Here is a 14,835-nt window from a genome sequence, read left to right as displayed (position 1 = left end):
TGGTGCAAAGCAACATGAGATTAACAAAAGTTGAATCCAGGGGTGTAGAGCTGGTTGAAGTCACTGCATGAGGAAAGCTGACTTTGTGAAAGCAGTTCTGCAGACAAGGATGAAATACAGAGCACCCAATTTTCTCATTGGTGGTGATGCATTGGGTATAATTTCTAAACCCCAATCTTGAAGTGATTTCCCCAATGGAAGGAGTAAGTGTGACAAGTGAAGCTTCATATTTGATATTTTACATTGCTTTGAAATACGTTCTGAATGACTGGCATTTCATGTTTTTAGGCGTCTATGTGTGAAAAAGGAGAACACAAATGCAAGGTGAGAGAAAGTGTTAAGTGAAAGGAATGAATTTCATAAGGACTGTACCATAATTTAAAATTTAAGTCTCTGGATACTGACATGTAATCTGATGTTTATGCAATAGGAGTGGGGTGCAACACGGTCTGATCACCTACAGAACAAGTGGAATTTAGGGCAGAAAGCCAGGGCTCCACACCCGGTGCTGCTGTGTCCCAATTCTAATTGGCCACTCCTTTACAGCAGCAAGCTGTGAGATTTGGCTGCGGTGTTATACCATGGGCGATATGTCTTGGGTGTTTCCAGGCTATCCCAGGGATTCTGCAGTACGCCACCCAACAGATCTTTGGAACCCATGACATCTGAGAGTTGGTGTGGATCCCATACGGGGCCTTATGAAGGCCCAGATTATACCTGAAACAAAGGTAAGTACTCTGGGTGGATTAACTACCTTAGTAAAGATGGACACTTTGTCCTTTAGGAGCATTTAAAATATTGAGTGCTTTTCCCTGTAGCCCTTCCTGGCTTCAGATCCCACTCAAAGTGGCAAGGACACCGCTGAGCGCAGGAGTATGGTAGGCTCTACAGAAATTAATATCAGAATCTCTACAGTGTAGGAGGCCATTTGACTCATTAACTTGACTAACTCTCCAACAGAGTATTTTACCCAGGCTGTATCCCTGTAACCAATCTTGCCACTTAATAAAACCTTAGGGCTGTTTATTATTCCTCATTTTCCAAAGGGTAAATAATTGGAAGGCAGTCATTAATTGCCATAAAAGAAAAATACTGCGCATGCTGGCAATCCGAATTAGAAATAGGGAATGCTGGGCTCAACAACTTAATACCATAAGGGAAAATTCAAAATACATTTTGAATTTTTTTCCAACCCATTCCAGCAAGGGCCAGTCTGTCACTTGTTTTCATGTTTTGCTTTGAGAAAGCATTGACCTTCGTTCTGTCATTGACGCATTCTACGATCTGACATTTACACCACTATCAACACCTGTCTTAATCTTTAACACTATCATTACTGTTCACTTTGTCTTGGGTCCATGACAGCTTAGTCATTTAATCTCTCCTGAGCTTCAACCTATCCTATTTAGCTCTGCTGTCTTCCGTTTGAAGGCCAGTTAGTTCACTGGGCTGTATGGCTAGCGTATGGTTCAAAAGAACGTCAACAGTTTGGTTTCTTTTCCCTCTCTGGCAGAGATAGATGTGGCACTGACCTCCTCGCCCTGCCTCTGAGAGTGGAAGGCAATGGCTAAGCTTGAAGCACCAGCAGACAGTGAGCCAAGGATCTAACTCTGGACAGACCATGCAATGAAGTTTAAGCTTCCATTGGGCTTTGGTTCGATCACACTTGTACTTTTCTAATTCCTGGGGGAAAAAAATTGGTTTTTTTAAAGTTTATTAGTGTCACAAGTAAGCTTACATTAACACTGCAATGGAGTTATTGTGAAAATCCCCTAGTAGCCTGTTCAAGTACACTGAGGGAGAACTTAATGTAACCAATGCACCTAACCAGCATTTCTTTCGGACTGTGGGGAGGAAACTGGAGTATCCAGAGGAAACTCATACAGACACGGGGAGAACTTGTAGACTCCGTTTACAGTGACCCAAGTCGGGAATCAAACCTGGGCCCCTGGTGCTGTGAGACAGCAGTGCTTGCCACGGTGCCATCCTGAAAAAGGGTATGATCTCCAGTTGACCTGTGCACACATTTCAAACTTCATGCTGCTTGTTAATTTAAATGATAGTAGCATGGAGCATAGAATAAATACGCAACTCAACAGGAAGCTCAAGTTTGTGCAAAGCTAGCACCACGTAAAGCAATTCTGCACTAAAACTAAAGATGCAATCAGGCTGTTGCAGGTGCTGGAAATGGCTGAGGAAAGATATCTGATTAAGAAGTAGAGTGAAAATATCTGGGCAGAAAGCATGCTGTGGGGTTTTATGATGTTGCACTGCGATCCTTGGTGCCAGACGTGAAAGGCTGTCTACCTAGAGGGGACCAGGAGGTCAACCAGACTGATTCTGAGATGGCAGTGGGAATAGATTATCATTGTCAATGCGAGCAGGATAGCAGTGATCAGGGTTTTGCAACAGTCCAACAATTCGTGTTTCAAATGGCCAGCATTGCTGGGGTGTGTCCTGGGAGAGGTTCCATTGAAACAAACCTATTAATCTCTCCTGGGGTGACAACAGTCATCTTACATCCTCCGTCCTTGTTATTGCCTGCCAGTCAGCTAGTCCAGTCTCCTGCTGTCAGTGCTAATGCGGTACAGCCCAAAGCTGGACCCTCTGGGTTCAGAGTTGCTTGAAACTGTCCTGCAAGACAGCCTGCAGTCTTCGACCCACCACGCTGCAGTGACTGGAATAACCATGCAGAGAAGAAATAGGTTGGCAAAGGCACAAGACACGCAGACGGATAGCATTTGGATGGTTTTTTGGGTAAAACTGAGTTGGAATGGTTGTCCTCTGGTGACCTTTTATTCAGGGTTGTGGCCAGTGCCAGTGGAAAGTCATGTTACTGTTGCAAGATGGAGGTTTGTGGTTGTCTTTAGTGAAACTGAAGAGGATGTATTGAATGCTCAGAAGACTGGGCCTGCTGAACTGTAGTCCCAGGCAGGGACTAGTTTGTGCGTATACTACAGTAAGTGGTTTACTTTGCATTCTGTTATAAATTATGTTCCTTTCCAGGCTTCCTGAATCATTACAAACCAAGTTACACATTTCCCACTGTAACTGTAGAACTCATTTCATCCTATATACTAAGAGGTTTCTAAGGATCAACATTGCATCAGAGAGACTCTTAAAATTGGGATAAACAACAGGATTTAAAATACATAGCAAAATCCAAATGGGCTTTAGCTAAAACTTATTACAGACGCTTCAAACCCACTTTGTTATGCGTGAAAGTAATTTTTAATGGAACTAACAGTGTGTCATGACAAAGTTGTAAAAAAAATTAATATATCTTTCACGTTTTGTGCATTACATATATTTCAAACACCTTTTGAACACATTTTTTTTAAAAATCAACCCATCTAAAAATGCCTGCTGCCCCTACTTGCTGCAGCTGGAGCAGGAAGAAAGTGGAAATAAATAGGCCAAAATTTACCATCTGTCAACAGGTAAACAAATCTAGCACTGTCCCATCACTTTTCTTTGCGGGACTTCAGCACAGCGTTTCAATCCTGACGGATACAAAATAAAACCAATCAGAGTTTTGGACATGGCACACTTTCAGCGCTTATGTCTATGCGTCAGGACTACAGTATTGTCCCGACATGCATGGTGTATCATACAATCTCCTTTCACTGGGATTCTGTATGGAATTTAAGGACCAATATAAAATAAATGATTCAATTATGAAGGTGCAAAGGGACATGGGAATATTTGTGCTCAATCATTGAAGGTAGCAGTAAGTAATAAACTGTATGAAATCCTGGGCTTTATAATTCGAGGCTTAGAGTGCAAAAGAAAAGAAATTATGGTGAACCTTTATAAAACATCAGTTTTGCCTCAACTGCAGTATTGTGCCCAGTTCTGGGCACCACATTTTAGGAAGATGTGTATGTATTGGCGAGATTTGATTCCAGGCATGAAAAGCTTCAGTTATGAGGATAGATTGGAGAAGCTGCGGGTGTTTATTTAGAGAAAGAGGAGATTCATTCAAAATAATGAGAGAAAAAAACATGGAGAAGCTGTTCCCATTGACCAAAGGAGACAAAGAAAAGTTACGGTGCAGAAAGAGGCCATTCAGCCCATCATGTCTACATCAACCAAAAAAGAAAAAAAGAAACTAGCAGCTCCCTTTAATCCCACTACCCAGCACGTGGTCCATAGCCTTGCAAGCTACAACAGGTATAGAAAAAGGTAGCCCTCAGAATGAGCATTTCAACCTCAACCACCAACTTAGACAGTGAATTCCAGACTCCCACCACCCTCAGAGTAAACAGGTTTTTCCTCATGCCCCCTGTCATCCTTCTACCAATCACCTTAAATCTATAGTCCCTCAGATAGGGGAGACAAGTCTTTACTGTTTACCCCATCTAGGCCCCTGATCATTTTGTACACCTCAATGTACAAGCTGCTTCACAGCTCCAGTGACCTGGGTTCAATTCCTGGCTTAGGTCACTGTCTGTGTGGAGTTTGCACATCCTCCTCATGTATGCGTGGGTTTTCTCCTACAATCCAAAGATGTGTGGGTTAGGTTGATTGGCCATGCTAAATTGCCCTTGGTGTCCTGAGATGCATAGGTTTGAGGGATTAGTGGGTAAATATGTAGGGATATGGGGGTAGGGCCTGGGTGTTTGGTGCAGACTTGATGGGCCGGGTGGCCTCTTTCTGCGTGGTAGGATTTCTATGATTCTATGAATTAGGTCACCCCTCAGCCTCATTTGTTCTGGGGAAAACAACCCTAGTCTGTCCATTCTCTCCTCATTGCTGCAATTTTCAAGCCCTGGAGATCTCTCTGCAATCTCTCCAGAGCAATTATGTCCTTCCTGTAATGTGACCAGAACTGTACATAAAACTGTAGCTGAGGCCTAACCAGCATTTTATACAGCTCCATCATTATATCTCTACTTTTATATTCAATAACTCACCCAATAAAAGAAAACATTTTATATACTTTCTTGACCACCTGCCAATGTCGAGGGCCTGTGGACATGCACTCCAAGGTCTCTCACTTCCTCAATCCCTCTCAATATCTTCCCATTTCTTGCCTATTCCCTTGCTTTGTTTGCCCTCCCCAAATGCCTTACTTCACACTTTTCCCTATTGAATTCCATTTCTCTGTCCATTCAACCAAGCTTTTGATATAATTCTGGAGTCGACAGTTATCTTCTTCACTATCAGCCATGGGCAATTTTTTGTGTCATCTGCAAACTTCCCAAGTTTAAGTCTAAAGTTTAATATGTATAAGGACTCCAACACTGAGCCCTGTGGAACAACAGTTGAAAGCCATTTTCCATTCTCAAAAACATCCATCCACTATTACCCTTTGTTTCCTGTCACTGAACCAATTTTGGATTCAAACTTTCGCCTTTCTCCATAATCCCATGGGATTTCATTTTTCTCACCTGTCTGCCATGTGGGACATTGTCAAATGCTTTACTGAAATCTGTGTGGACAATTTCAACTGCACTACCCTCACCAAGCCAGACTGATTTAAAGTGTTTGGCAAAAGAAGCAGAGGTGACACAAGGGAAATTGTTTTTTATGCAGGTGAATCGTTAGAATCAGAAAAAGAACGAAAAGAGCAGAATTTAATTGTTGGAAAATCAGAATTCCATCAAGCAGCGGAAATTCCTCATCCCCCCTCTCAATCCCCTGCTACTGCCTGAGAGTATGCTGGAGGCAGATTCAATTGTGACTTTGAAAAAGGAACTGTGTAGTTATCTCAAGGGAAAATATTTACAGAGCTACAGGATGGTGGGCCTCACTGAATAGGTCAGACAGAGAGCCAGCTTGAACATGGTGGGCCAAATGGCCTCCTTCTGTGCTGTAACAATTCTATAATTCTATGATGCCACCCCTACGATCTTCCACGGGAGTTCACCTCTGTTTTCCTGATGGCAGTTTACATCCCATCCTATGCAGACACGAAGGTTGCGCTGGATGAAATATACACCACTACGAATAGCCTTGAGACGAAACATCCTGAGCCCTTGTTCATCGTAGCTGGGGACTCCAATCAGGCCAAGCTCAAGAGCGTGCTACCAAGTTACCACCAACACATCTCCTCTTCCACCAGAGACCCAAACACCCTCGACCACTGCTACACAAACATCAAACATGCCTACCGTTCTATCACCTGCCCACACTTTGGCCAATAAGTGTGTAGAAGACTGTGTACCAAAGAAACAAATCGGTGTATTCCCCAACTGAAAACCATGGATGAACAGGGAGATCCACGCTTGCTAAAGTCCAGATCTGAGGCGTCCAAGTCAGGTAACACTGACCTATACAAGAAAGCCATCAAAGGTTATACAAGGAGATCCATCAAAGATGGCAAAAGACAATACTGGACCAAGCTAGAGTTCCAGGCTAGCCACACTACCCCCTCCCCTCCCCCTGCCTAGGCAAGGTCTGCAAGACATAATAGACTACAAGATGAAGGCATGTAAAATTGCTGGCTCCTGTACATCCCTCTCTAATGAGCTCAATGCATTCTATGCCCATTTTAAGCAAGAGGTCAGCGAGAGCACGCCCTCCATCCTGGAAGCCCTGGATGAACCTGTATCTGGGGTCACCATTACAGATGCCAGAGCAGCTTCCTCGAAGGTCAACCCACGGAAAGTGACTGGCCCAGGTAGGGTACCCGGAGAAGCACTCAGATCCTGAGAGAATCAGCTGGTGGGGATATTCACAGACATCTTCAACCTCTCTTTACAACAATCTGAGGTCCCTATCTGCTTCAAGAAGAGAACCATCATCCTCATACCTAAGAAAAACTTAATGTCTTAATGACTATTGGCCAGTAACTCTGACATCCATCATTATGAAGTGCTTCAAAATGTTAGCCATGGCACGAATCAACTCCAGCCTCCCAGACTACCTGGATCCACAACAGTTCACCTACCGCCTCAACAGGTCCACAGCAGACACCATTTCCCTGGCCCTGCACTCAACCCTGGAACACCTAGACAACAAGGACAGTTATGACAGACTCCTATTTATTGACTATAGCTCAGCCTTCTACACCATCATTCCCACGAAATTCACCTCCAAACTCTGTGGCCTGGGCCTCGGCACCTCCCTCTGCGACTGGATCCTGAACTTCCTAATTCACAACCCACAATCAGTAAGGATAGGCAACAACACCTCCTCCATGATTATCCTCAACACCGGTGCCCCAGAAGGCTGTGTTGTCAGCCCCCTATTATATTCCTTATACACCTATGACTGTGTGGCCAGATTCCCCTCCAATTCAATTTTCAAGTTTGCTGACAACACCACTGTAGTGGGTCAGATCTCAAACAATGATGACACAGAGTACAGAAATGAGCTGGAGAATCTGGTGAACTGGTGCGGCAACAATAATCTCTCCCACAATGTCAACAAAACAAAGGAGATTGTCATCGACTTCAGGAAGCGTGAAGGAGAACATGCCCCTGTCTACATCAACAAAGTAGAAAGGTTCAAGAACTTCAAGTTTTTAGGTATCCAGATCACCAACAATTTGTCCTGCTCCCCCCATGCCGACGCTATAGTTAAGAAAGGCCACCTATACTTCTACTTTCTCAGAAGACTAAGAAATTTGGCATGTCAGCTACACTCTCACCAACTTTTACAGATGCACCATAAAAAGCACCCTGGACATTCTCTTTTCCACCTTCTTCCTTTGGGAAAAAGATACAAAAGTCTTTTGTATCAAAAGATACATACCAACCAACTCAAGAACAGCTTCTTCTTCCCTGCTGCTGTCAGACTTTTGAATGGACTTACCTTGCATTAAGTTGATCGTTCTCCACACCCTACCTATAACTGTAACACTACATTCTGCACTCTCTTGTTTCCTTCTCTATGAACGTATGTTTTGTCTGCATTGCGTGCAAGAAGCAACACTTTTCACTGTAACGCACGTGACAATAATAAATCAAATCAAATTAAATCAAATGTTGTACTATCCAATTCTCACTTCTTTATACACCTGAGCAAACCATTCAGCTGCCAAGAAGGTGACTCACCACTACATTCTCGAAAGCAGTTTGTGTTGGGCAATAAATGCTTGTCTTTGCCAATGACGCCCACGTTCTATGAATGAGTTAAAAGAAAAGTGTTTATTAAGGCACACTCACCTTACACCTCTGACTCCTGCTTTGATACAGCATGCACTGCTTCTCAACAATGAAGCACAGAATGGCAGAACAAAAAAGCAGGTTCGATGAGGCCAAAATTCCAAAGGACACAGCCTTTTTCAGCTGGCATGTGAGGTTTAACCTTTTTTAACTTTTTGAGGGCCAAAGCTTTCTATCTGAATCATGGTTTTGCAAAAATAGAACTCTGAATCTTGAAGTGCAGAATCCCAGCAGCAGACAAAACACCTGATGCCAGCAGTGCACATCTGGGACAAAGTGAAAAATTCTCACTTTGAATTTGTTACCTCTCGTTATCTCAGGAATGTTGTCGATATTCACATAGCCCTGTAAGGGTTAAGGGGTGGGTAAGAGAATTGGTATTTTGGAATGTAATAAACTGACTGGCATCTAGTTCAACCTGGTCTCCAACTATTTCACCATATCTGCATCTGTTTATCAGAATTTTTTTTTTTGTTTGTGAGCTGGAATTAAAATTCCCTGGACAGATTGTGGTTGACATCACATGACAATAGTTCTGAATGCTCTGGATACCTACAAGGTTGATCTTAAATAATTCATACCATTTGCTTCTCCCTCTCTCTCTCTCTCCTTGTTCCAGCCACACAAGCTTTTTTTTAATTTGTTTAGTTTTCCTTTTGTTGCAGATGAATTTTATGTTTTATTTATAAGTGCACACAAATCTTTCAGCGGGATGGCCAACGTGTTTGCATATCAGAGCTCTCAGATAGACTGGTGCGAAGACAATTTTCAGTTTTCGGAAAAAGTGGCTGAGTTCTACAACACGGTGAGTGCTGACTTTGCAATTTCATGTTTGTGTGGGACAGTTTGGAAGGACGAAACAAGGGGTAGCATTTTAAATCTTAGAATTAGAACAGGCATTTTCAACTGTATCACAGACAAGAGTTGAAGCAAGTTGTCTGAAGCAATGTGAGTATAATAAACCCTGAACCTGTCAGTCTCCTTTGACCAATCACAGATTTAGTGAGAGTTTAAATTCATTATTTGCCAGATGTGGTGTACCTGATCTCTGTACCAGAGTTACCAAGCAAAACAAATCACTTTACCTCCCCATGGAGAACATACAGCCCATAATGGCTTCATTCTGTTACTTTATTCCGCATTTGTATTGCTGATCTACCATAGAGGCATAGTGGTTAGCACTGCTGCTTCACAGTACTAGGGACCCGGGTTCGATTCCTGGCTTGGGTCACTGTCTGTGTGGAGTCTGTACATTCTCCCTGTGTATGAGTGTTTGCTCCGGTTTCCTCCCACAATCTGAAAGATGTGCTGATTGGGTGCATTGGCCATGCTGAATTCTCCCTCAGTGTATCTGAACAGGTGCTGGGATGTGGTGACTAGGGGATTTTCACAGTAACTTCATTGCAGTGTAAATGTAAGCTTACTTGTGACCACTAATAAATACATTTTTAAACTTGATGCCAGTGTTGAAACTAGGGCCAGGTCTATAATCCACACCTGGGTTCTCAGACGGATTCCTAAGATGATGGTCTCCAGATAGAAGAGGTGTGATCTTTTTCTACCACTCATCATGCCCTTATTGCCACTTGGAAAGCTATCAGGACAAGGTTTTGAAATGTTTCCAAGACTAAACCACATGGTCACACCACTATTGTTTAAATTATTTAGGATCAAGGAGCATAGCAGTAGGTTGTTGGCCCCATCATGCCCCTGCTGACTTTTTCAAAGTGCTGCCAACTTCTTAAAACGATTTTTTAAATATTGTTTGGATAACTTCCGAAAAGGCTAGAGAAACCAATTCACTACCCATGTGGAGGGTAGGACTTCAGTCTGGCAGCAGGTGTAGTTGCTAGCCACTTTTCTGGTTTTAACGTCTCCTTGAAATGTAAATGGAGTTTTAAGAGAGGTAGATGGTATTTAAATGCAGTACGTAGAACCACTTTGGAGGATGTTCCTGTTATATATAATGACTACGAGCTCGTCCACACAAGAGGCAATTTGCTTTGAAGAGTTTTAGAGGCTGCAGAAGTTACCCATGAACATCACTGGTGATAATCCATCAACATTCCCTGACTGGAACAAATATCACTGCAGAACATCTCAGCATCTCAGGCATTAACCTCTGTCTAGTTTCAGCACCAGTCATTCTTCCACTTAATCTTGGGTCAATAGAATCTAGTCAGCGAGGTTACTTTTCTGTCATGTTAAAATTGGTGGAGTCTGTCCGGAGTCGGCCATTCTCATCCAGTCCATTTGTTTCAAAGTTTTTAAATTTCACTGAGATCATGAAGAAGAGATTCTTTTGGGTTTTTTTGCTACGTTTTTTAATTCCTATTCTGGAAGAGATTGTCACACCAAGTGTAAAACACTAATCAAGAAGTCCTCATTTATATAATAATCTTCATATAATAATATCAACATTCATTAATGTGGCAGAATATCCCAACATCATAGAATTCCTACAGTGCAGAAGGTGGCCATTCAGCCCATTAAGACCCTCTGAAAAAGCATCCCACCCAAGCGCTCAACTCTGTCCTATCCCCGTAACCTGCACATTTCCCATGGCTAATCCACTTAAGCAACACAGCTTTGGACACTAAAGAGAAATTTAGCATGGCCAATCCACCTAATCTGCACATCTTTGGACCATGGGAGGAAACCGGAAAACCTGGAGGAAATCCGTGCAGACACAGGGAGAACATGCAAACTCCACACAGGCAGTCACCCAAGGCTGGAATTGAACCCAGGTCCTTGGCGCTGTGAGACAGTAATGCTAACCACTGTGCTGCCCTGAAGATGCTTCACTGCAGTGAATTTAGACAAAATAATTGACATTGAGCCATGAGACAGATCACCAAAAGTTTGGTCAAGGCACATCTTAAAAGGAGAGAGAGAGAGAGAGGTTGTTTTTCATTAATTCACAGGGTATGGGCATCACTGGCTGTGTCAGCACTGATTGCCCATCCCTAATTTCTCTTATCCGAGTGGTTTGCTAGGCTATTTCAGAGGTCATTTAAGAGTTAACCACGTTGCTGTGGGTTTAGAGTCACATGTGGACCAGACCAGGTATGGATGGCAGATTTCCTTCCCTAAGGGATATTAGTGAACCAGATGGGTTTTTACAACAATGGCTTCATGATCACCATTAGACTTTTAATTACAGGTCTTTATCGAATTCAAATTTCAGATAAGATTTGAACCTGGATCCCCAAAGCATTACACTGGGTCTCTGGATTACCAGTTTGGTGACAATACCACTATGCCATTGTCTCCCCAGTGGTGCAGTAGTATATATGCTAATACCTTTACAGAACACAGAGCACTACAGCACAAACAGGCCCTGAGGCCTACAAGTTGTGCCAATCATATCCCTACCTACCAGGCCTATCTATAACCCTTAATCCCATTAAATCCCATGTACTCATCCAGAAGTCTCTTAAAAGACCCCAACGAGTTCGCCTCCACCGCCACCGACGGCAGCCGATTCCACTCACCCACCACCCTCTGAGTAAAAAACTTACCTCTAACATCTTCTCTGTACCTGCTCCCCAGCACCTTAAACCTGTATCAACCTGACTTCCCGTCCTTGTGAAGAATTATCGGCAGAGTGTGCCTCCCTACAGTTATGCAACAGGGGCATTTTAAATGGTAATCATTGTGATAATTAAATGCAATCGATTGCACCCAGCAATTAATTCCCCTTTTCTTTCCTAAAGTGCGGAGTTCTCAGTTTATCGCAAATGAAATGTACGATAAAGGACAGTGATGTTTTTGACTATTTCTGGAAGCAGGTGCTGAAAGCACTATTTTTCTTTGCTTCCATCTATTTTTGGTTGCTGTCACCTAAGTTCTGCATGCGGGGATCGCTGCGAGAGTCATGTGCAGCAAGCAAACACAACTTCACCTACAGGGTTGCCAACTATGAATGTATTCCTGGAGGACTGATTGCATAACTTGTCTTCACAATCCAGCCACCAGACAGCCAACACATCCGTCCTTGTGACACATTGCCCTCCCACGCCAGTTGGAGAGTAAGAAGTCTCATTACCCAATGGAGTGATGCTTGACTGACTGTCGGTCAAACTACCTCCCCCCAAATCTCCCCTCCCCATTTTTAACCTTTTTTCCATCCGGTTGGTCAAAATATTTAATAAAATGACAAAAAGTAACAATCATTTTAATAAAGATTTTTCTCCATGGCTGCACACGGCAACATCCTGGAAATTGAACTCCGATTCCTGGAGACTTCAGGCCAATTCCTGGAGGGCTGCCAACCTTATGGTTGTCTGATGTCTGTAGCCTCATCAAGTTCCCCAAAATGTGCTAACTTGCTCTAAACATAGATACATAGAAAATAGGAGCAGGAGTAGGCCATTTGGCCCTTCAAGCCTGTTCTGCCATTCATTTTGATCATGGTGGATCATCGAATTCAATATCCTGATCCCCGCTTCCTGCCAATATCCCTTGATTCCTTTAGTCCCGAGAGTTATACAACAAAGAATTAGAAAATTACAGCACAGGAACAGGCCCTTCGGCCCACCAAGCCTGCACCGACCATGCTGTCCCTCTGAACTAATACGTCCTACACTTCCAAGCACCATATCCCTCTATTCCCATCCTATTCATGTATTTGTGAAGTCGCCCCTTAAAAGTCACTATTGTACCTGCTTCCACTACTTCCCCTGGCAGCGGGTTCCAGGCACCCATCACCCTCTGTGCAAAAAACTTACCTCGTACATCCCCTTTAAACCTTGCCCCTCGTACCTTAAACTTATGCCCCCTAGTAATTGACTCTTCCACCCTGGGAAAAGCTTCAGACTATCCACTCTATCCATGCCCCTCTTAATCTTGTAGACTTCTATCAGGTCGCTCCTCAACCTCCATATTTAATTTCTTCTTGAAAACACACAACGTTTTGACCTCAACTACTTTTTGTGGTGGTGAATTCCACAGATTTAGCACTCTCTGGGTGAAGAAATTTCTCCTCACCTCAGTCCTAAAAGGTATACCCCATTATCCTCAAACTATGACCCCCTATTTCTGGACGCCCCCAACATTGGGAACATTCTTTCTGAATCTACCCTGTCTAATCCTGTTAGAATTCTGTAAGTTTCTGTGAGATCCCCTCTCACTCTTCCAAACTGCTAAAGTTGTTGAGTGAAAGGTTCTGGGCTGTTATTGCTAAACAGGTCTGGTGCTTAAGGGAGCATTGCCAGAAGTGCCAGAACAGGAGTTGTGAGAAAAAGGTATCGGGTACAGTCACTTCGGTTGGTTTATATAGAAATTTGAAAGATGCGCTTGCATCCTGATTAGTTGCCATTTTTATTGCCACTATTGAAGTTGCAATTCTCACAATCAGCACATTGAAATGATTTTTGCTTCTGTGATTTTAGTTGTGTTTGATTGAAATGTTCAAAAATGAATTGCATTATTTGTAATTTTTCAAGGTAGTTTTAATGACATCCTCAGATCATTCAAGATGTTCAAGAAAAGAGTTTGTGATGCAAATATCAGAGAAATGAATAGCCTTTGGCAACACTGAGCTATAGATACTGCTCAGAACTGTATCTCTGTATCTCAAAACTTTCAAAACTAGCGCTACTGTTTACAATTTTGGTGACCATTGATAAAATGGCTAGGATTTTACAGGACAGTGGTAGCCCCCTGATCTATAAGTTGGGACTGAAACTCCCCCATCCCACCCCTGTGGGAGCCCCAACATAATTTGACCTGCAGTTTTGATTATGGGGTTTCTTTCCCTTTAAGTGCCATCCCCCCTTCACTCGCTCAGGAGCTGCCAGTCAATTGGAGGGTCTATAGCTCTTCAGTCCCAGGAGCGCCACTAGGGATGGTGGCCACTGCTGGGATTGCAGCCATGCAGCAAAACTAATGTGGGTCAGGCCTGTTGGGGCCATTGACACAGGCTCCCGTGAGGGGTGGGTATGGGAAATTGTGTGGGTAAGGGGAAGGGGGTCGTTTCTGACCTCCGTTAGCCATAGTGTGCCTGATCAGATGCGACCCCCAACTTTGAGCCTGCCATAGTCAAACCGCACCCCCTCATTTCTTCAGCTGTTCAGCTCCATAAGGGCAGTGGAGATCCTGGAGTTCCACTGGATTGGCTCAAGATTATAGTTGATAAAGTACTGTAGTGGATTGCCATTGTCCCTTGCAATAAGGCTGATAGAACCCTTACAGTGCAGAAGGAGGCCGTTCGGCCCATCAAGTCTGAACTGACCATAATCCCACCCAGGACCTCGCCACATAACCCCACAAATTTACCCTGCTAATCTCCCTGACACTAAAGGGTAATTTAGCATGGCCAATCCACCTTACCAGCACATCTTTTGGACTGAGGGAGGAAACTGGAGCACCCAGAGGAAACCCATGCAGACACGGGGAGAATGTGCATACTCCATGCAGTCAGTGACCTAAGCTGGGAATCGAACCTGGATCCCTGGCACAGTGCTAACCACTGTGCCACTCTACCTCCCCTATTGAACCTGACCAGGAAACTCTCCCACTCTCACTGTCTGCCATCAGGTAAATGGGAAGGAATAATGATCAAGTTGTCTGGTCACGTTACGAAGACATTTCACTTGGCTGACAAGTCCTGAAGTGGGTCTTAAAATCCGGAGTCTCTGGCCCAGAGATCAGGATCCTGCCACTGTCCTACAAGACCTCCATCCAGGGTAAAGTACCAGCATCAATATATTAAAGGTGT

At 43.5% G+C, this 14,835-nt stretch overlaps 1 protein-coding gene across 3 annotated transcripts in view; it reads left to right on the top strand.

The window, feature by feature from the left end:
* Window positions 1–655: 655 nt before the first annotated feature.
* The window catches only part of acer1 (alkaline ceramidase 1), a 38,311-nt gene continuing 24,131 nt past the window's right edge, over window positions 656–14,835 (top strand). The window contains exons 1-2 of one of the 3 annotated variants that reach the window (XM_080213008.1): window positions 656–728; window positions 8,780–8,919. In XM_080213008.1, the coding sequence (XP_080069134.1) occupies window positions 8,827–8,919 (93 nt within the window). In that variant the 5' untranslated portion in view covers window positions 656–728; window positions 8,780–8,826. Of the gene's footprint in view, window positions 729–8,165; window positions 8,245–8,674; window positions 8,920–14,835 lie in introns of those variants that run through there. The other 2 variants (XM_080213007.1, XM_080213006.1) reach the window with 2 other exon arrangements.

The sequence above is a fragment of the Carcharhinus amblyrhynchos genome, chromosome 26 (assembly GCF_965287045.1).
Source record: "Carcharhinus amblyrhynchos chromosome 26, sCarAmb.v2.hapA, whole genome shotgun sequence".
Classification (NCBI taxonomy): Eukaryota; Metazoa; Chordata; class Chondrichthyes; order Carcharhiniformes; family Carcharhinidae; genus Carcharhinus; species Carcharhinus amblyrhynchos.
This window is presented reverse-complemented; position numbering and strand designations above follow the sequence as displayed.